Source organism: Astyanax mexicanus, chromosome 17 (genome assembly GCF_023375975.1).
Source record: "Astyanax mexicanus isolate ESR-SI-001 chromosome 17, AstMex3_surface, whole genome shotgun sequence".
NCBI lineage: Eukaryota > Metazoa > Chordata > Actinopteri > Characiformes > Acestrorhamphidae > Astyanax > Astyanax mexicanus.
This window is the reverse complement of record NC_064424.1, coordinates 10,973,736-10,995,476: the sequence shown is the minus strand read 5'-3', so window position 1 is coordinate 10,995,476 and position 21,741 is coordinate 10,973,736. Positions and strand designations below refer to the sequence as shown.

The 21,741-nt window shown below is 36.4% G+C and overlaps 1 protein-coding gene across 1 annotated transcript; it reads left to right on the top strand.

The window, feature by feature from the left end:
- The first annotated feature begins 911 nt into the window (after positions 1 to 911).
- On the top strand, positions 912 to 17,599 carry slc23a1 (solute carrier family 23 member 1). Its single transcript, XM_022676095.2, has 14 exons — positions 912 to 1,124; positions 2,610 to 2,771; positions 5,438 to 5,595; positions 7,262 to 7,350; positions 7,472 to 7,539; positions 8,635 to 8,816; positions 10,221 to 10,341; positions 10,554 to 10,710; positions 12,211 to 12,358; positions 12,477 to 12,582; positions 13,434 to 13,563; positions 14,450 to 14,593; positions 15,425 to 15,520; positions 16,029 to 17,599. Exons 1-14 carry the CDS (start codon positions 1,044 to 1,046, stop codon positions 16,289 to 16,291), a joined length of 1,905 nt encoding a protein of 634 aa, XP_022531816.2. The 5' UTR covers positions 912 to 1,043; the 3' UTR covers positions 16,292 to 17,599.
- Positions 17,600 to 21,741: the final 4,142 nt, after the last annotated feature.

The following is a 21,741-nucleotide window of genomic DNA, read 5'->3' as shown; positions in this document are numbered from 1 at the left end:
AGCAGTGCTGCTGGAGTTTTTAAACACTTCAAAGTCACTGCTGAACTGAGACTGAGAATCCACCAACCAGAAATACGTAGCCAGTAGTGTCCTGTGGGCAGCGTCCTGAAGACAGTGTCATGTGACCACTGATGAAGGACTACAGGATGACCAACACAAACTGCGCAGCAGCAGATGCTGAGCTTCTGTCTCTGACTTTAACATTTTTTAAGGTGGAGGTAGGAGTGTCTAATAGAGTGGAGGACAGTGAGTGGGCACAATGTTTAAAAACACTGCTGCCTCTGATCCACTCATACCAGCACCATGTCAGTGCCACTGCAGTGCTAAGAATGATGAAATCTCACCTCACAAATAAAACCTTCTCTGCAGAGGTGAAAGTAGGGAAATAATATAAAGTATGCAGAGAAACAGAATGACTACAGTCTACAGCAACTATAAAACTACAAATCGCTTCTCTATATGCTCAGTGGAGCTGAAATGATAATTTCATGGACAATGAGTGTAGAAACAAGGAGGTGGTCATAATATTCTGTGTGTTTTCCACAGGTTTTTTCAGCGAAGACTTCCAGTGTGACAGGGAACTGTAATTGCGGCTGACTAGAACAGAGTCAATGAAGTATGGAAACTTTACACCCTTCACTGACTCTGTTGTGAAGTCTTCACTGAAAAAGATAGGTTAATCATGCTTATGAAACAACTTATTCAACACAATGTGATCAAACTCCCTAAAGCCAATCATTACCACCCAGATAACTGCGCAATGCTATGTCTTTGGCCTAAACCCAAACCTCACATGCTTCGTCACTCAACCTGTTTTTCCCTTTCTGTGCTCCTGAAAGATCTTCTGGAGCTCCTGTGCATTTCTTTTTTACTTTCTCAGAAGGCGGCGAGCCGATGAGCACGGGTGAGTAAAGTCCAGCCGGGGCAGATCATTAACCTGTTTAATCTAGTCCCGCACTCTCTACACTATAAAGCTGGCTCCCTGCAGCCTGCCTGAGAAAAGGGTTGGCACGTGGCTGCTGTGGCTGCTCAGAGACAGCAACATGGGGCCTGCAGAACCCGTTCACACATCCAGTCTCTGTGAAGGGCCAGTGAAGCACTCAGACAAAGCAGCCGAGCCTGAGGTAAAGACACTCACTCAGTCATACTCTGTCATTTAATTTCTCTGTGAATGAAATCTATATAATGCCTGTTAATCATGTTTATTGTGAAACTGCAGTGTTTTATTTTGCTTTATTTGATTTGATTAAAGAAAGTTTAGGTTCTTTAGTGTCTACAGAATGATTATCTAACACAGCAAACTGCAATTAAGCAGAGAGTGTTTTTAGATCGTCATGTTCTTCATGTTCTTGGCATGAATGCCTTTTTATTATTGCATTACTGAAAACAGGGAGCCTGCTGTTCCTTAATACTTCCTGATTCTGCTGCTCAGAATCAGACCATCCAAAAGGAATGCTCATGTTTTCCATGGTTAAAACTAAGCTCTCTATCTTATCACTACTGGATTGTGGATTGACATTTAATGTTAGTGATCATTAACAAGCGTAACAAGAGTAAAGTCAAATGTGTTCCCATACTAAAAGTTTTTTCCTGATTATTCCTAAATGAACTGAATTAAAGCTTAAGATTATTGGCACAATATTTTTCTTCTAAGAAAATCAAAACAGGGCCTGCACCGCACAAATTAACCTACAGTTGTCAGCTGATTTTAATGTGACAAGATGTACTTGTGGTAGAGGTGGGCACTATGAAAATATTTATTAAGATTGTGATCAATGTTGTTATGATATTGTACGGGACACTTTTTGAATATCATGGATATCATCAGTGCCTAAAGAATACAGCTCAACCGTACATTTCAATATAGAGTGTAATGAAAATTTCTACAAATATTTAACCCATGAAAACTGTGGAAAGAGATGAGAAAAGGTATACTAGAATACTGGAACTATTGTGCCTAATGAAAATCATGTCTATAAATATTTTTAAATACTATTAATTGGGTGCTGAGGCTGATTTTATTTTCAAATTTTTACTTTGCTTTCGTGTAATGAAAATGTCCATGGGAAAATGTATTGTATTAGATTCCAGTTAATCAGCAACTTTGCTAAAATATAAAGTAAATGCAAAGTCTGGCTTATTTTATATTAATAATAATGATATGCTGGGGTTTATCTACAAAATCTAAATATAAATTGTATGCTTTGATCAAATGAAGGACAAATTGGTAAGCTACAGGAATTACAGTACTACTATTATCAATATCTACATCAAAGTGAAATGAATCAATATAAATCATATTAAAGCACAATATCAATACCATATAATTAACAGTACATTGTTTTTCTTACTACTGGATTTGTTATGTCACCTAGTGACCAGTTATGACACTATTGTTTGGTCAGCATAGCCTGTCTAATATGTCACTCGTGATCTGTCAGTGTCCCAAAAAAAAAAAATACCACTCACTGACCATGAAATGTGGCACAACCTAAGTGAGTGTTATCTTCTCGTTACTGTCTAACTCTAAACAGTTAATTATTGGCTGGTTATTATTGACTGGATAAAAAAAGAAAGACTTAATGATGTAAGTCTGCTGCCCTCCCCAGTTTTCACCTCTAGATGGAAGTATGCAGGCTGAGGCCCAGGATCAGCCCAATGAGGGGCCCAAGAACCCCGGAGGAGCCCACACACAGACCCCAGGCTTTGATATGATCTACAGAATTGAGGATGTACCACCCTGGTACTTGTGTGTGCTGCTTGGACTGCAGGTACAAAGCTATTTGTAAAGTTTGCAATAACTATCCTCTCCTTACTTCAACCCACTTCTTTATTTCTTCTTAGTCCTTATTCTAGGGTTTCAGTCACATGATTTTTTTTGCTGTGCCCACCACATTTGGGGTTGCTAATGGTTAATGGGGTTAAAGTGGATATGCTCCCAAATCTACAGCCTTGCTTTTAAACAGTCTAATATAGGCAACATTATAAGTAGTAGGTGCAGTTTGCATACATATTCTGATTTAGATATATGAACAAATTGAAACAATGAACAATGAAACAAATGGCAAGAGTTCAAAGCCATTTAAGTTTAAATTTTTGTCAGAAGATACATGACTTTACCAGGAAAAGCATGTATTGCGACTCAAGAATGTTAAATTTTTGTGCATGTGTTTAAGGAGATTATTAAAACATAAGAAAAACAAACAAACAAACAAAAAAATATTAAAAGAATACCCTTAAAGCTTCACAAAAAATAGCAAAAAATATAAAAAATACACTGCCTGGCCACCTGGATTTAACTAAGTAAATGATTTGTGGGGTTGGTGCTGCAGTTGGTCAGGTCTAGGTTCAGCTGACTACCGGAATTTACTGAATATAGACCAGGTTATTCCATCAATGGATTTTTTCTTCCCTGATGACACAGGCATATTCTAAGATTACAATGCCTGGAATTGTGAAAAAGTGATTCAGGGAGCATGAGGTCATCATTTTCACACATGCATTGAGAGAGTTCACCACAGAGTCCAGACCTTAACCTCATTGAGAATCTTTGGGATGTGCTGTATAGAGAAGACATTGTGCAGCGTTCAGACTCTACCATCATCAATGCTGCTGCAAGATCTTGGTGAAAAATGAATGCAACACTGGATTGAAATAAATCTTGTGACATTGCAGAAGCTTATTGAAACAATGCCACAGTGAATGTGTGCTGCAATCCAAGCTAAGGGTGGTCAAACAAAATATTAGAGTGTGACCTTTTTTTTTTTTTTTTTGGTGAAGTGTAGATTGCTTAAAAGAGAAAAAATATTGCTGTTATCACAATATGGATTTTTTTTTAAATAAGTTAACTACTTTGATAATTAACCACTAATGTACTTAGATAAGTAGTTATAACTAAAAATAGTGATAGCTAACTTCAGTAAATTTAGCTTAATAAAAGAGAATATATCATCAGCTAGCTAATAATAATGTTCAATCTTTGTGTGTGTGTGTGTGTGTGTGTGTGTGTGTGTGTGTGTGTGTGTGTGTGTGTGTGTGTTGTTTTAGTGTAGTAAGCAAATAGCTTCAGTGAGAAATTCCTTGCCAATTCATTAGCTAGTTGAATCAGGCTGAATAAGGCCAACAAATTGTTTAAATAATAAAAAAAAAAAACAATTTAATAAACTGTTTTAAACAGTAAATCACACACTGTACTCCTCTAAATAAATGTTTATGTCTCTCTGAGCTTTTCTCTTGCCTGCTGTTTGTTTGCTACAGCTAGGTTAGCAGTTAGCTAGTTAGCACTAATTGTTTAAATAATAAAACAAATTAACAAACAATTTAATAAACTGTTTTAAACAGTAAATCACACACTGTACTCCTATAAATAAATGTTTATGTCTCTCTGAGCTTTTCTCTTGCCTGCTGTTTGTTTGCTACAGCTAGGTTAGCAGTTAGCTAGTTAGCACTAACTTAATTGTTTAAATAATAAAACTAATGAACAAACAATTTAATAAACTATTTTAAACAGTAAATCACACACTGTACACCCCTCTAAATAAGTGTTTATGTCTCTCTGAGATTTTCTCTTACCTGCTGTTTGTTTGCTACAGCTAGTTTAGCTGTTAGCTAGTTAGCACTAACACTAGCTAAGTGTTAGCTAAAACATTTAGGGTAGCTAACTGTTACCTTACAATGTCTCAGTGTAAAAATGTGCAGCTACCTATATACGTGTTGTTTATTTAACAAATGTACCTTGCTTAATAAAATACTTAAAAAAATACAGCTTACCTGAACAACAGCTGGTCCTTTTTTAACGCTTTTTGGGTGAAGTCTTGCCTGTTTCACCCCCTCAGTTTGTCCTTCCAGAAAAAAACAATTATGCATTATTGTTGCACTGTGACTTGAACTATTTGATTCATTTATATGTTTGCAATTAGAAATAATTACTAAATTATACATAATTACTCATATTTGTTAGATATAAACTTTTTTTAAACTTTAGCCTTTATAGCTTTATTAATTTATTTCTATATTTTTTACTATATTATTGGGAAAAAGGAAACAGCTAATTACTTGGCTGAAAAGTCATGTCTGATTTTTCCCCACATTTTCATATGTGGCTGGCTGAGATACATGACTAAGAAGTGCATTCTGGGAAATGAAGTTTGTGAAGGTGGAAAAGTCTGTAGAGTAATTGGAAGGCATAACAGCTAAGGGTGTGCTCACGTTTGTAGCCAGTGATTTAGACATTTTGGGTTATTTTGAGTGCACAGCAAATTTACACTGTTATAAAAGCTGTACACTGACATGTTTAGCATTGTCCCGTGGAAAGGTATTATAATAAAAATATATATATAAAATTATATTATAAAATAAAAAAATAAAAATGTCAGTTGTGCAAAACAGATGCAATTGTATTCACATATTTATTTTTTAACTCTGTTTATCTGTGCAGCACTACCTGACATGTTTCAGTGGGACCATCGCTGTGCCCTTCTTATTGGCAGATGCCATGTGTGTGGGACGGGACCAGTACACTGTGAGCCAACTGGTTGGCACCATTTTCACCTGTGTGGGCATCACAACTCTAATACAGACCACTTTTGGGGTCAGGTGAGTGACTATAAGACAGACTAAAAAAGGATAATGGGCTGTGTTCTTCTGATTATGTGATATTATGCACAATTAAAAACACAGTATCTGAATTACTGAATTTATAGTACAGATCACCAGGGTTGTGCATTAAAAGTATGTTCAAATTATGGAAAGAATACCAAAAGTGCTTTTTCAATGTAATATACTTTATGAAAATACACATTAAATATATGGTCTCTGTATTTTCAAAAAAAATCATTTTTAAGCCATGCTTTAAATGATATATTGTGTAGCATGAAATACTGCTTAAAGTGCACTTAAGTTATTTATTTATTTTTTGCCCAGTAGCATTAAAGTACATTTACAATAGACTTCAAGTGTATTAAAAATGTTTAAATGTTTAAAGTATGTTTAAAAGCACATACTTTAATCTTACTTTAAGTTTGCAGAATGTTATGAAAACAAACACCAAAAAAGTACAATTTAGTATTTTTATGTTGTATTCAGTGATGGTATAGTTACTTTGACAAAGTAATCCGATTACTGATTACTGATTACTCCTTTAAAAAGTAACTTAGTTACTTTATGGATTACTTGATTTTAAAAGTAACTAAGTTACTTTACAAGTTACTTTATTAGTTACTTTCAGCAGCTACAGACACCACCTCCCGCTGCCTTAACATAAACATTACAACCAGTTTTGCCAATACTCCCTTTATTGGAAAATGCATTTTTAACAGCAACAATTTATCTCTATTAAGTTGAACTATTTCCTAAAAATATATATATTTTTAATTAAAATTAAAAAATTAACTTAACATATTTAAAAATAAATAAATTAAAATATGGTATTTCTTGATTTTACCAAACATAAATACTTGTTTTTATAAAAAATATATAAAATAAAGAAAGTCTTTCTTGACCTGACATATTTAACACTGTAAAACTGAACATTGAACTTGTTCTCTGCAGGGCAGCAAGGAGTGGTTTTATAAAACAGAACCGCGTATGGTCTAGACCAGGGATCACATATTTGCAGACTGCGGTCCGGTCCGGACCCAGACGTTGTCCAATACGGACCCAAACCGATAAACTACTGAGAAATTTAATTCTGACAGTGTTCATTTAAAGCACCGGAAATTTGTGGCAGACCGCTGCCCTGGCTAGTGAATAGGGACGCGGCCGCAAAAAAAACGCCTTTATAAAGAGATACTGGCGAAACCCGAGAACTGGCGAAAAACAAAAACGGGCGGAAACTAAATACACGCCGAGCGCGCGAGAGAGAGACAGGGGAGAAAGCGAGACGCGTGTGATTGGGGAAGAGCGGAGGGTGAATGGGGATGACATCACTGGTTGTATTTAAATAGCTTAATCACAATTAAAATATATTTAGGTTGCCATAAGTTGTTCCAAAATAGTGCATTTAGTATGTATTTAAGTACATATTTTAATTGTAAAAAGTATATACATTTACATTTACAGTATTGAGCAGACGCACTTATCTAGAGCGATTTACAACAGTGTTAAATATACTTTTTAGAAATATACTTAATACACTTTTCTTACTTATGTAGGGTAAAAGCACGCACTGCATTGCAATCCTTAGGATAATGTGATCTACACCTTACTAAAAGATAAGTGTTTATTACTGCCATGTACAGCTACATGTGTCTGTTATACCCAGGTTACCCCTCTTCCAGGCCAGTGCCTTTGCTTTCCTCATCCCTGCCAAAGCCATTCTAGGTCTGGAGAGGTGGAAGTGTCCCCCAGAAGGTATGCTACAATTATTATGAACTATTTAGCATTACTTGGGCCAGTCACTAAGTCAGTTTTATTTTTTCAATGTCTGCTTGACTGAGAGTTTAGTGCTGTATGCTGGTATTGTGCTTTGCAGAGGAGATTTATGGAGACTGGTCACTTCCTCTCAACACCACCCATATCTGGTACCCCCGGATTAGAGAGGTACGTGACCCATGAATCACACTGCTCTTAAAGGCCCACAAGATATACTGTGTGTATTAACGTACAAGGCGTAAATCTACTTTCTTCGTGAAAAATGACACGTTGTCTGACTTTTCTTTTGACAGCAATGAGAATTTTATACAAATGAAACATAAGTAAAACAGTTATGATGGAAACTCTATTAAAGTGAATTATATATATATATATATATTTTAAAAGCACCAGGTTACATGAGCAAGGCAATGTTCATCTGTTTAGTTCATACCAAAACTTATAATTCCCTTTCCTTTTCACTCCTTTTTTTTTGCAATATAAAATACATGGTGTTTTTTAACAAATGCATTTGTTGTGTACAAAATATTAAATCAGAAAACAAAAACATCAAATCAAATTTTAATAAATCAAATAAAAATAAATATAGAAATGTCTAGAATTAGAATTAAGCGGCATTCAGAAGTGTAGAATGGAATTTGCACAGTTTAATGTGCTACACACTAAAGTAAAAGAGCATATGATATGATATTGTTTTCCTGAAATTCACATTGTGAGTGGGAAAATGAAAAACTAGAAAATTAGGAAAATTAATAAAAACCCTTTTCTCAAAACTGCACTAAATTAAAAACTTTACACCCAATTTTCTATTTTCTCATTTCGCCTGAATTAACTGAAAAGGTCAAATTTAACTTACACTATGTTAATGTTACACTAATGTTACACTACGATGACCTTCCATATTTGTCAATGAAAACTCAAAATAAATACAAGAATGGCCATCAAACTAGTTCAAAATATTGCTACAGTTGCTTGGCCATTTATTTACCCTCTAAAAAGTGAATAGTTCTCATACACTGGCTAATGGAAAATTATTAAGTATTGATTTTGGAATAGAATACAGTGGGATTTGATTGATTGTAATAGCTTTAATTGGAATTTCCTGCTGATTAGCTTTACTTGAACCCTCATTATGGACTTTGACCTGAATTTCTGTAAAGCTATAGAAAAACTTCTGAATAAATCAAAGTGAACTGAATGCAGTTGAAATCCTCGAATAAGTGAATCCAGCCCACTCCTTGTTGGTTTTCGTTTGGTCTACAGATCCAGGGGGCCATTATCATATCCAGTCTTGTAGAGGTGGTCATTGGGTTTGTGGGACTCCCTGGGCTCCTGCTGAACTCCATTGGACCCCTGACCGTCACCCCCACTGTGTCTCTTATAGGCCTGTCCGTCTTCCAGACTGCAGGAGAGCGAGCAGGCAGCCACTGGGGCCTCTCTCTGCTGTAAGGAGGTCTAGCTTTCAGCTTAATCTGTAAATGCTTTTTTAATGATTGACACCTTTATTACCGCTTCTGTTTCTAATACATAGTACTTGTGAGTTGGTTCGGTCATGACACTCTATAAATATAAAACTCTCATAGTGATCATAGCGAGATAAATCTTACCTTAAATACTAAAAATTAATTATTATAATTTTCAATACTACATAACAACTGCAGTTCTAAAAAATGAACAAATAAATGTAAAAAAAAAATACAATGCATATACATATATATATATATATATATATATATATATATATATATATATATTTTTTTTTTTTACAATAGGACATAAAGCACATAGCAGATGTTGAAAGTGAGCCATTATATTAAAATCATTAGCACCATTGCATCTCAAAAACAATTGGGACAGGGCCATGTCTACCATCGTGAAACATCCCCTCTTCTTTAAACATCAGTCTGTAAAGGTAGTGAGGAAGTGAAGAGACCAAAAGCTAGAGTTTTGGGAGAGTAATGGTCCAATTACTAGCTGCTCAACAGTACTGGGTCTTCTTTGGTGGATTTGAATTGAAAATATGTGTGGATTTGAAGCCATGCTGTTTGGAAAGGTGCAGCATGTGGTTTATCAGTGTCTTGCTAAAATATGCAAGGTCTTACCAATAAATGACATTATCTGAACTGAAGCAGTTATTGTTCTAAAACCATTGGTAGTGGCTCTCTAGATGTATAAGCTGCCAAGACCATAAGGACTAGTACCATGTCGTACCATCAGAGATGCATGCTTTTTTTTTATGCACTGATAACAAGCTGCATGGTGCCTCTCCTCTTTAGTGCATGATATTATGTACTGTAGATGGTGGAATATGCTATTAAATATTTTATAGTTTTATTATTATTATTTTTTGCAGATTGATCAACCTATACTTATATTTGCGTCTGAGAGACTTTGTCTCTCTAAAATGTACTTTTTTATACCCAGTCATGTCAATAAGTTTCAAATTGCTCCTCCAGCTGTTTCCAGTTGTTTCCAGCCCTTTGTTGCCCAGTCCTAATGTTTTTGAGATGTGTTGCAACACATCCCTTAATTCTAAATGAGTTAAAAAAAAACATTTTCATGAAATAATAAACTTTCAACATCTGATATGTGTTTCATGTTCTATTGTTCAAAAATGTGGGTCTATGAGATTATCAAATCAGTGCATTCTGTTTTTATTAATGGCTATTTACATGTTACAGTGTGCCAACTTTTTTATGGAATCATTTATTTTTAATATGCAGTGGCGATCCCGTAAATGTCACACACTGTTCTTTTCTTCTGTATGGTTCTGAATTTTAATAAGTCCATCTGTTTGTGTGTATAATCGTATGTGTGTGTGTGTGTGTGTGTGTTTTGTGTTGATTTAGGTGCATCTTCTTAATTGTGCTGTTTGCTCAGTATCTGAGGAACTGGGCCTTCCCCTTTCCATTTTATTCCCGACATAAGGGCTGTCACATCACTCGCTTCCAGATATTCAAGATGTTTCCGGTATGAATCATTAGCGACATGGTGTTCCTGAATGTTAATCTGTTCTGTGTCACTTTGACCCAGTAATAAATCCAATCATATCAGATCCTAATTACAGCTGTGGAGATCTGCTTCCAAGCAGCCCTCTTCACACTCCCTTTCATGACTGATTGCAGGGTTGAGTGTCTCTGTTTCTTCAGTGTGTGTTTGCTCGTTTCTGTTGCTTTCGGCAGATCATCATGGCGATCATGCTGGTGTGGCTTGTGTGTTATATTCTCACGCTGACGGACGTGCTGCCAAATGACCCATCGCAGTACGGCTACAAGGCTCGCACTGATGCTCGGGGGGAGATAATGTCCCAGGCTCCGTGGTTCCGCATGCCCTATCCCTGTAAGCTTTCACCCACTCTTAATCTTATCTCAGCGCTAGCTTAATAATGGCAAGGCTTTGATGTTCAGTGATAGTGTCATAGTGTCATAATAACATCATAATAATAATGACTGTAGTTTATATAGCCCCGTTTTTTTAGCCAAGAACATCACGGAAAAAGCAGACCAGCATACAGTAAAAAATTTTCATATTCAACAAAGAAAATATACATGTATCATACAATAAAATGATACACACATGGTAAAACACAAAATAAAGGATAAAATAATGACAATCTAGAAGTAAAAATAAAAAACATATCAAAAAAATATAATAAAAATAATAAAAAATAATTAATAATAAGAATATATTTAATAATAAAAGAATTAACCCTCCTCTCTCAACCCCCTCAATTGGTAACTCAGTAAGAGTCTTATTAAAAGGTTGCCATCTCTTAATAAATAGTTCTAACCACAAAAGGTCATAGAAGGATACAGCATATCATCACTGTGAAAAAAGAATATTTAAAGTTTTAGGAAAGACTGAAATATTGCAAACACAGAGAGACATTTTTTTGTGCAGAACAGCGTAAATATAGCAGTTAACCAATATAGACCCAGTAAGAGTGACCAAGCACGAAAAAAGATAGGAAGGACAATGATATCATGTGATTAAAAGAACGTTTTTACCTTTTTTTTTTTTTTTTTTACTGTGAAACAAGATGAAGAAAAGCATCAATAGTCAAAAATAATATGTTGAAAAAGTCTAAAATCTTCCAAAAGTGGAATTCACCAAAGTTGCCCATTTCAGGAGCTGGTTTAACAGACACTGCAGTAAGGAAAACAGCAAAGACAGACACTCTGTACATTTGTGGCTTAGGGCCAATGATCTCTACTTTAGCTTTATTAAATTTAAAGTATCAGTTTCTAAGGTGTTTTTCTTTCAAATTAAAAGCAGTAGTATTCCTGAGTTGGAAGGAGTCAATATATAATATTCTAAATAATGGTAACAGTGTCCTTACACAACCATCCATGCAACAAATATATTCATTCTAAAATGCAGAGAGGTCTGGTAGGTGTGTTGAATGTAATTGCTTGCTGTATTTTGACAGTATTTTCAAAAATGAACAAAATAAACTACAGAATGTACTCCAAAACATAACATTTTTTTTACATACAGTAATTTATTTACATTAACCTGCATTAAAGGTACTCTTCTGCATGCTCTGTGCAATTACACATTTTCACCAGAGAGGTCTCTAAATCCCCAAATCCAAAAACGTAAGGACTGTTGATTTAAACAAGCAGAAAAAAAACACAACACATATTTACATTTAATTTTTTTTAATCATGCAGAAATTATGAGATGAAAATATATATATATATTTTTTTGTGCCCAAAGCTATTAAACTGGAATAGCTGTGATTAGGTTAGATTTACATTAACACCAAGCTTTCACACTCAGGAGGGTGATGGTGATAATGAAATCAGACACTAACACTTGGGATGCGGTCCTCTTCAGGTCAGTGGGGCTTACCCACAGTGACGATAGCCGGCGTGCTGGGAATGTTCAGCGCCACTCTAGCCGGCATAGTGGAGTCTATTGGAGATTACTACGCCTGTGCCCGTCTCTCCGGAGCCCCCCCGCCCCCGGTTCATGCCATCAACAGGTCAGAGAAAAGCTGCACCGCAGGCATGAGAGTCTTAATGCTGTTTACTACTCTGGATTGTGTGACTGTAAATACTTGTGCTTGTTTCTTGCGTCCGGATTTGACTGGGCTCTTCAAGAGGGATCTTCACAGAGGGCGTGTGCTGCATCATAGCAGGCCTGCTGGGGACCGGCAATGGGTCCACTTCTTCTAGCCCTAATATTGGAGTGCTTGGCATCACCAAGGTGAGCGGTAATAACTGGCAACCCTCATTTAAGTGCTAAGAATTCTAAATTTTGCTGTATATTAACCTTAGCTCCTGTTATCACATGTTATCGAAGTCTTACAGGAGTGGAGCAGGTAGTATACAGATAATATACTGTAGCTGTATCCGGTACCACATAGTCCCTTCAGTTTTAGCATTATCTTGGTTATTTTCAGCTATTATGTGCTGGCCTTTGTCCTCCCAGGTCAGTATGCTAAGTCTAACCCAGCCAACATGTTCATGCGGGGCTCACGTGGGCGTAACATGGACTAGGTGGGTTCCAGGTGTGTATGGGCTGTAAGTGTGGTTGTATTTGTGTTGTTATTTTGAGCCACATCGTTACAGCACACTTTAATAACACATAAATCCCATATAGGCCCCATGTGCAGAATACAAGCCAGATTCAGCCTCTGCTTAGCCCCTCTTCATCCCATCATGGGGCCCATCACTAAAATCCATATTGTCCCTGTCCAATAAAAAACAAGTATCTCCAGAACAGCAACTTTACAGGAAAGAGAAAAAAAACCCTTCTAAACTTTCAATGGATGTCAATGTAAAAAGGGTTTATTTCAGGTAATTGTGAAGTATTTCTATTGGTCTGTTCATCAAGAAATTCTGGGACAGTTTTTCTGTTCAGATTATGCTAAAAATCAACAAAAAATGAGATACAACGATATGTGGGACACACATGAACCCTTGGACACTTTCTGGGACCCAGTTGAGCTACCAATAGAGGCCCCACATGGACATGTTATCTGAAACCGGAAGAAAATAGACCACAAAGAATATTTTACCTATTAACGTATACACTAATCATGGATCCCTGAACAGGTGGGCAGTAGACGTGTGGTGCAGTATGGGGCTCTCATAATGTTCCTCTTGGGGACCATAGGCAAGTTCACAGCCCTGTTTGCCTCCCTCCCAGATCCAGTGCTTGGAGGAATGTTCTGCACATTGTTTGGTAAGAAGCTCCCCTTATTTTCTCAGATGATCCAGATGAGCTAGTCCAGCGGGGGGCAGTGTAGAACCAGGAAGTATGATAGGTTTCAATTTTAAATCTCAGTTTTACAATTTTTTTGTTTTTGATAACAAAGAAAAGAAACTACTAAAATTCTGTAACTGGTAAAGATATACTTTGCCTTAAATTAAATTACAGGTTTTAGACAGGGGTTAAGTTTGGAGTTCTTGAATTAGTGATGAATGAATTCATTGGGCCGCTTGTTAGATAGTGATTTTTGTATTAAATGTACTTAATTGAGATTCATTTATAATGTTTATTTACACTTTAAGATTGAGGCTTTTTTGCACACGACACCTATATATTATTTGCTCTGTTCTGAATCAGTCAATGAATTTGTAAACTTTGAAAGTTAGTTGGGTTTATTTTCACACTTATTTCCAAAAGCGACAAAATGCATCACAACAAACCATGTGAAAATTTTCTCTCCACTTATTTAAATGGTCACATCTGTCTGGGGCAGGAAAGTATATACAGAACGCAGCCATGTGTTCTAGACTAGTAAATATTTAGTGGATCAACAGCAGAGATGGCATTCTTCATAGAAATAGTATTTACTATATATGGATAATATTCTCACCACAAGCAAACTCCCCCAGGGTTCCCTTCCTCTTACTCAGTATGTCCGTTGTGGTTCACATGAAAGTGTGATTACTGTATTCACACCTGCTCAAACAAATCACACCAAGAGTGAAAATGAACCAGAGTCAAATTTAACCTGCAGGTATAAAATTCACTTAATTTCCACATGTGGATTGTGATTATATATCAGTGAAATTGATAACAGATAAAATGTAGTTAAATCTCTTAAGCTGCTTGTTTTAAACAGGTATGATCACAGCTGTGGGTTTGTCCAACCTGCAGAGTGTGGATCTGAACTCTTCAAGGAACCTGTTCGTTCTGGGGTTCTCCATGTTCTCCGGCCTTATGCTGCCAAATTACCTGGAAACTCATCCTGGCAGCATTAAGACAGGTCTGTCTGTGGTTTGGTTTAACTAATATCTTAGGATATCTTGTTTGTTGTCCCCATCCTGCCCCCAGCACACACTCACTCAGCATCCTGACCTCAGCCCCCCGCCCTTTTCAAGAGCTAATGCACTCACACACTCCATCCCTGCACTACTGCTTGTACTGCACTGTCATACCTACTTTAATTCCCCACAAACCTGTGACATTTAAAGAACTTTATGCACTTGTTCACTTTACCAGCCTTAAGCTTTTATAGAGAGTAACCTAATTTAAATTTTCTGTATGTCTTGTACACACGCAGTATTGTCAATAAAAACTACTTGACTTATCAGCATATTCTAAAACTTATAAGCATATTATAACTGCATAAAAATTTAAAAATTTGCAAATAAATCTAATGTTTTCTTCTTCTAGTCCTACTAAAATATATTCTGCTAAACTATATAAATATAAAACCCTGACATTTAAAGAACTTTATGCACTTGTTCACTTTACCAGCCTTAAGCTTTTATAGAGAGTAACGTAATTTCAATTATCTGTAAATTCATACTTTAACTGCATAAAAATGAAATATTTTGCAAATAAATCTAATGTTTTCTTTGTTTTTAGTTTTTTTAAATAAAATTTAGTGTGCTAGTTCTACTAAAATATATTACAGTTGTGGGCAGTTTCCATTTCATTCCATAACAGAAACCAAAAAAAAATACCTGCACAGGAATTTTACTGATTTACAAACAAGTAAAATCAAAGTATATTGTTAAAGTGCCATTATTATTCATTATTGTTTTCCACACATTATGTGACACACTGATCTTATTGTAATGTATTGAAATAGGTGTCCCAGAGCTGGATCAAATCCTTACAGTTCTCTTGACCACAGAGATGTTTGTTGGAGGATTTTTGGGATTTATACTGGACAACACCATACCAGGTAAATACAGGATACAACATTTTACACTGAAAAGTTTTAAACCTGATAGTTACATTAAAATCCATGAATCATTAGGCTACTCTAGCATTATGTGTACATACAGCTCTGGAAAAAAGTAGGAGAGCACTTCAGTTTCTGAATCAGTTTCTCTAATTTGTTATTTATATGTATATTTTTAGATAAAATGATCATTGTTGTTTTATTGTATAAACTACAAACAACATTTCTCCCAAATTACAAATAAAAATATTCTCATTTTGAGCATTTATTTGCAGAAAATGCGAAATGGCTAAAATTACAAAAAAGATGCAGAGCTTTCAGACCTCAAATAATGCAAAGAAAACAAGTTCATATTACAAAGTTTTAAGAGTTCAGAAATCAATATTTGGTGCAATAATAAGTTTTCATGCATCTTGGCATGTTCTCTTCCATCAGTCTTACACACTGCTTTTGGATAAATTAATATATATATATATATATTTGTGTGTGTGTGTGTGTTCTCCTACAGGCACAGCTAAGGAGCGTGGTCTCATAGAATGGAAAGCTGACAGCTCCTCTGATATAGGAGGTGTGACCTCGAACACATATAACTTCCCTGTTGGCATGGGGCTGGTGAGGCGGCTGGGCTGCCTGCGCTATCTGCCCATCTGCCCCACTTTCCAGGGCTTCAAGCCATGTTGCCGCAGAAAAAGCTTGTGTGAAGAACAGGACTTAAGAGATGGTGAAGGTGTGGCGAGGAGCACTCCAGAGAGCTTAACCACTAAAGTATAGCCAGAAACCTGCCCTTTATTTCTTGAATGTGTCATTCTTTTTTCCAAAAGCAAGTAGATTTTTTCAGATAAGTCATATTTTGTATGCTAATGATTTATTTTGTATTTATTACTCCGTTATGAGCACTGAACATTCACAAACTGAATTGTAAACACAGTACATACTGTATATACCACCTGAATAGTGGGTATTATTTAATATAACATTAACAAAGATGCTGGAAACAAGGTTTTATTGGGTAATTCTTCGTTTGGAATGGAAATTCAAGTAGATATTTGATTTGAACTGATCATTTATTCTGAACATTTTCATATACAGCTCTGAAAAAAAAAGAGACCACTTCAGTTTCTGAATCAGTGTTTCTGATTTTGCTAATTATAGGTTTATGTTTGAGTAAAATGAACATTGTTGTTTTATTCTATAAACTATGGACAACATTTCTCTCAAATTCCAAATAAAAAATTTGTCATTTATAGCATTTATTTGCAGAAAATGGCTAAAATAACAAAAAAGAGCTTTCAGACCTCAAATAATGCAAAAAAAAACAAGTTCATATTCAATAAGTTGAAAGAGTTCAGAAATCAATATTTGGTGGGATAACCCTGGTTTTTAATCACAATTTTCGTCCATCTTGGCATATTCTCCTTCACCAGTCTTACACACTGCTTTTGGATAACTTTATTCCACTCCTGGTGCAAAAATTCAAGCAGTTCAGCTTGGTGGTCTCTTTTAAGTGTTTTTTTTTTTCAGCGCTTTATATATATGTGGGATCATTTTAAAAACCTCATGTACATAATTAAATTATATAACACAAGTGACACATAGGAATGATATGCTGCCTGATACATGAAATTAGAAATAAATTGATGGTAGTATAGACCCAGCTTCTTGAGTGCTTTTATTTTAATCCACAACCCAAGCTAGCAGTTTAACAAAGCTAAAAAACATTATTATAAAATGTCATACAAAAGTACTGATAACATTGGTAACATCAGAAACATAAATGTTTGTGACAAAGGTATTTTTTTAAACAGTACATATTGTTAATGTGTTGATAATGTATTTTGTACACCTGGATCTGTAATGAACATTGGCATAAGTTAAACCTTTAAAGTACTTTTATATTAAAAATGTTTACTCAAAGGTTGGAAATGAATATGAACATGAACCATGATTAATGTGTGAATTTGCGTACTACTCTAGATTCTTTGCTTCATAATGTTAATATATGCAAACCTTTGTGACATGATTTTTCCCTCCAAATTCAGAATAACTCTTTCCAAAAATAAATGAAACAGAAAAACTGTAGTTTTTAAGCCTTTGTTTAATTGTGTACAAAATTCATTTAGTGATCAACAAAAAACATTATTCAGAAACTCAAGAAGTGTTAATAAGCAATAAGTCATACATCTTATTGTGAGAAATAGATAATTTTTAACCATTAAGTAATCACAAGTGCGTTGTGTACAGTGTTTAAGATGAACAACCTTGCTGTAAAAACATATATTTTAATTAATTATTTTCTCTCTCTTTTATTTTTGTCTACATCCATCATGTCTTACTTACACACTTCCAATATACTCTATGTGAAATAAAAACCTTCTCTTTATAAGGTGGGACTGTGCATTACAGAGGTGTGCCTGGTTTACTGCAGCACTGGAGCTAACCACTGTATTGATTCAGGCACTGTGCCGTTGATCTGTCCCTGTATTATTGTCTGTATTGATTTAAAGGGAAAATAGACAGATCTCTATCCCCCTCATTTACTTCATTTATGACAGAGGTCCAGTGGGATTTGACAAGAGACCTGAGACCTCGGGTCAGTTGTAAGGAGAAGTGTCAGGGAGAGAACAATAAACACTGCGTCTGCAAGCCTCTAAAGGAAAGTGGCCCAATGCATTCTTTCAAAAACCTTTGAAGTAAGTTTCAGTTTCAAGAAAACATTTCATTGTAACAATTATTACATACATATTGTAGCAGCTTATTCATTTTTGTTTAGTGTTTTAAGAAGTGCGCAAAACTGTGTTTACAGGCAATAATGTACAGTAATGTATGATTTGATTCAAGGTCTGCTTAAGATTATTCACATAGTGATCCACTCCATAAATACTAGACATGTTAAAGACTTCAATGTGTGTGAGTGAGATATTCAGTGATTTGAATTCTTTTGTTCACTATACAGCTCCGAAAAAAATAAGAGACCACTTAAAAATGATGAGTTTCTTTGATTTTACCAAATTAAAAAACCCTGGAATATAATCACGAGGTAGAGGGATGATCACAAGCCATCAAACCAAGCTGAACTGCTTGAATTGTTACACCAGGAGTGGCATAAAGTTATCCAAAAGCAGTGTGTAAGACTGGTGGAGGAGGACATGATGCCAAGATGCATACAAAACTGTAATTAAAAAACAGGGTTATTCCACCAAACATTAATTTTAGAACTTTTAAAACTTTATTAATATAAGCTTGTTTTCTTTGCATCATTTGAGGTCTGAAAATGTTTTATTCGGAATTTGGGAGAAATGTTGTCCGTAGTTTATAGAACAAATCAACAATGTTAATTTTACTCAAACATATAGCTTTAAATAGTTTTTTTTCCAGAGCTGTATATACGCTGCAGAAGTTGTGTGTTTTTTGTTTATATTTCTGTGCACACTCTTATAACTCTTAATTAATGATGATAAATGTGCTACAAATGTTTTTTTTTAAAGCAGGGCCATAAAATAACCACTTTTAGGAACTAGGGCTGTATGATATTGGAAAAAAAACATGCAGTATTTATTGCAATATTAAAATACTTTTCACAAGATTTTAACAGTCAATAATACAGTATGTAACAAAATGTATAATGCATTTTTATGTATTGAGAATTGGAGTAAAATAAATGATATTGGACAGCTATTATCTGCCTGATACTGGTTGATAATATATTCTTGAGAAAAAAAGTTTATAAAAAGCTGCAAAAATTTTGGAAATGGCTTTGCAACTAATGTGCATTAAATGAAATTAATACACATGCTTAAGTGATATATTGTACAACCCTGAACTGTAAGTGTAAAAACTAGGTAAACTGGTAAAACATTTCAGTTACTTATTTAAACCTTTATAGGTTTAACAGTCCTTTTTTAGGAAAAAGGATAGTTCTTTGAGGAACCAACATTTATTTTAATGGCCTTGCTTAAAGAACCCTTTCTAGTGCTTCAATTTTAAGAGTGTGTGTGAAGACCAAATAATATATAAATGAGGATGTTGTGGAGGAAAACACTGATTGAAAACATGTATTTTGTGTTTGTAACTTTAAATAGCCTCAAAGATCAAGGTCAAGTTTGGTTTTTAAGTGAGATTTTCATGATTTACTTACAAAATAAGGTCTTTACAAGTACTGTAACTGTGTGAAAATATATGTGCGCACCTCTTGCAAAAATTAACGCAATAATAGCATGACCTTACAGATCAGATGCTAATCCCAGAGGTAGCAGAGGTTTTATATCATAATGTATTGAACAGACACTCTGTAATATTATTTCTGTAATAGCTTCTGTTCAGTGGTATGCATATTTAGCATATACTGAATATATTAAAGTCTTTAAGCAGCTAGTGTTCAGCATAGTAAGCCTGTGGGTCATCCAGTTCAAAGGACCCACGTCCGTTTGTAGTGTGAACTAGTCCATTGGCCTAATCAGATCTCAAGGTCCTGGTGGTGGCAGCAGCTGAGGGTGTGCCTGGACATAAGGCAGGCAGTGTGGAGTGTAAATGGCAGGGATGTGAAGGGAAGGCACGGGTATAGCACACGGGGAAGGCATAACTGGGCTGGGAATTGTTTGCTGTGGCAGTAGGACCTCGACATACTGGCAGGTCTGTGGGTCAAACAACATTTTGCGCTGTGGCAGCTGAGGCATGTCCACATAGAAGCAGCGGCCAGTTTCGGGGTCCAACAGCAGTTGCCGAGGACTCTGTGCCAGGCCTCCACCCATTTCCTGATACAGCATACTGGTGCTCCCTTGCATGACCTCGGCACCCAAGGTTGCTACGAAAGCTGTGCATTGCTGAGTATCAGGAGTGGCCATCTTCAGTCTGATTTCCCCATTCTCTGTTTGTTGCATGCTTGATCTTTGCTGTACTGAGCTTCCATCTGTTGGGAATGGCTGAGATAGTAATCTTACTTCCTCAGATAGCGATCTCATCAAAGGGATAGGACAGTTTGCAGCAGCAGGCTGGTTGATAGGTGGTGTTTGCAGCATGACAGGGCCTTGAACATAGCTAACTGTTCCCATATGGGGGGAAACTGTCTGGTAGCCCAACGGATTGGCTTTGTAGAAGTATTGTGGGAGTACTGGTGTTGGAGCAACAGTTAGGATGCAGGCAGGGGCTGGCCCAGCCGTGCTCTGTGGTCTGGGAGGTGGGCCTGGGGTCTGGCGATCATCTTTGACCGTAGAGAATATTTGATCTGATGGCTTACAGCTCTCCAGCTCCTCAGAACTTGAACTCAGTGTAGGTGGACAGTAGTGCTGAGCCAGATGCTGCCTCTGCTCCACAGAGTCCTGCTGTTTCTTATATTCCAGCTTGCTGGAGTTCTCAGACTGCCTGTTTTTGGAAATCTCAGTTGAGGTCTTGTTGTTACTCTGCAGTGCCTGCATGCCTGCCAGGTTTGTTTGTTTCAAGTTTGTGATGTTACCTTGGACATCAGCTTGGCTGATGGATTTCCGAATGCACTGCGCCTCAGGGGATTTAGACAAGGCACAACTGTTTGCCTTGGCTGCAATAATTGGGCTGACCTTTGTGAATGCAGCAGTAGGAGATTTGTCATGTGATTCGAGGGGAGCTGTAGGTTTAGTTGCACATCCTTTGGGAGTCTTATGAAGAGAGGCCAAATCCCTGATCCTGTCCAATGCAAGTGGGGGAGTCACTTTCCGCACTTGTGCTTTTTCATCCTGCTTGAATCCCTTTCGCCTGTCCTCCCCCTTACTGCTAATTTGATGAGGTGATGCAGCTGAAAATCCAGGCATACTGTTCTCTGTCCCCTGTGCTGCTTCACCAGGACCCCTGAATGACAGGCTGTATGTGTTTTTCACCAGACTCCGCATATCCCTCACCACATGCACAGGGGCGATGGCTTTAAATTTCCCCTGGCTTGGAATAACCATGTTTACTGACTGTCCAGGTGGCCTGGGATCTTCCCTGTCATGCTCCGGCTCTTTTTCAGGGCTGCACTGACCAGACGGAGACAGAATGTTGCCCAGTGTTCTCACATCCTGATCATAAGCCAAACAGCCAGCCATTGTGAGACACTGTGTACTTTCTTTGCTCTCACCTTGTTTCACCATGCTGGTAATAAGGTCAGTTTTGACATTGTGTTGTTTATGGCCTCTCTGCACTGCGAAGCATTCCTCAGGTGTGGTTTTCATCGTGGCCTGTTTGCCCATGCCTGCACTCGAGTTCCATACCTT

Coding starts and splice junctions, on each gene's coding strand:
- slc23a1 (XM_022676095.2), top strand. CDS start 1,044: ATGGGGCCTGCAGAACCCGTTCACACATCCAGTCTCTGTGAAGGGCCA. Junction 7,351..7,471: donor GTGGAAGTGTCCCCCAGAAG/GTATGCTACAAT, acceptor TGTGCTTTGCAG/AGGAGATTTATGGAGACTGG. Junction 7,540..8,634: donor GGTACCCCCGGATTAGAGAG/GTACGTGACCCA, acceptor TTTGGTCTACAG/ATCCAGGGGGCCATTATCAT.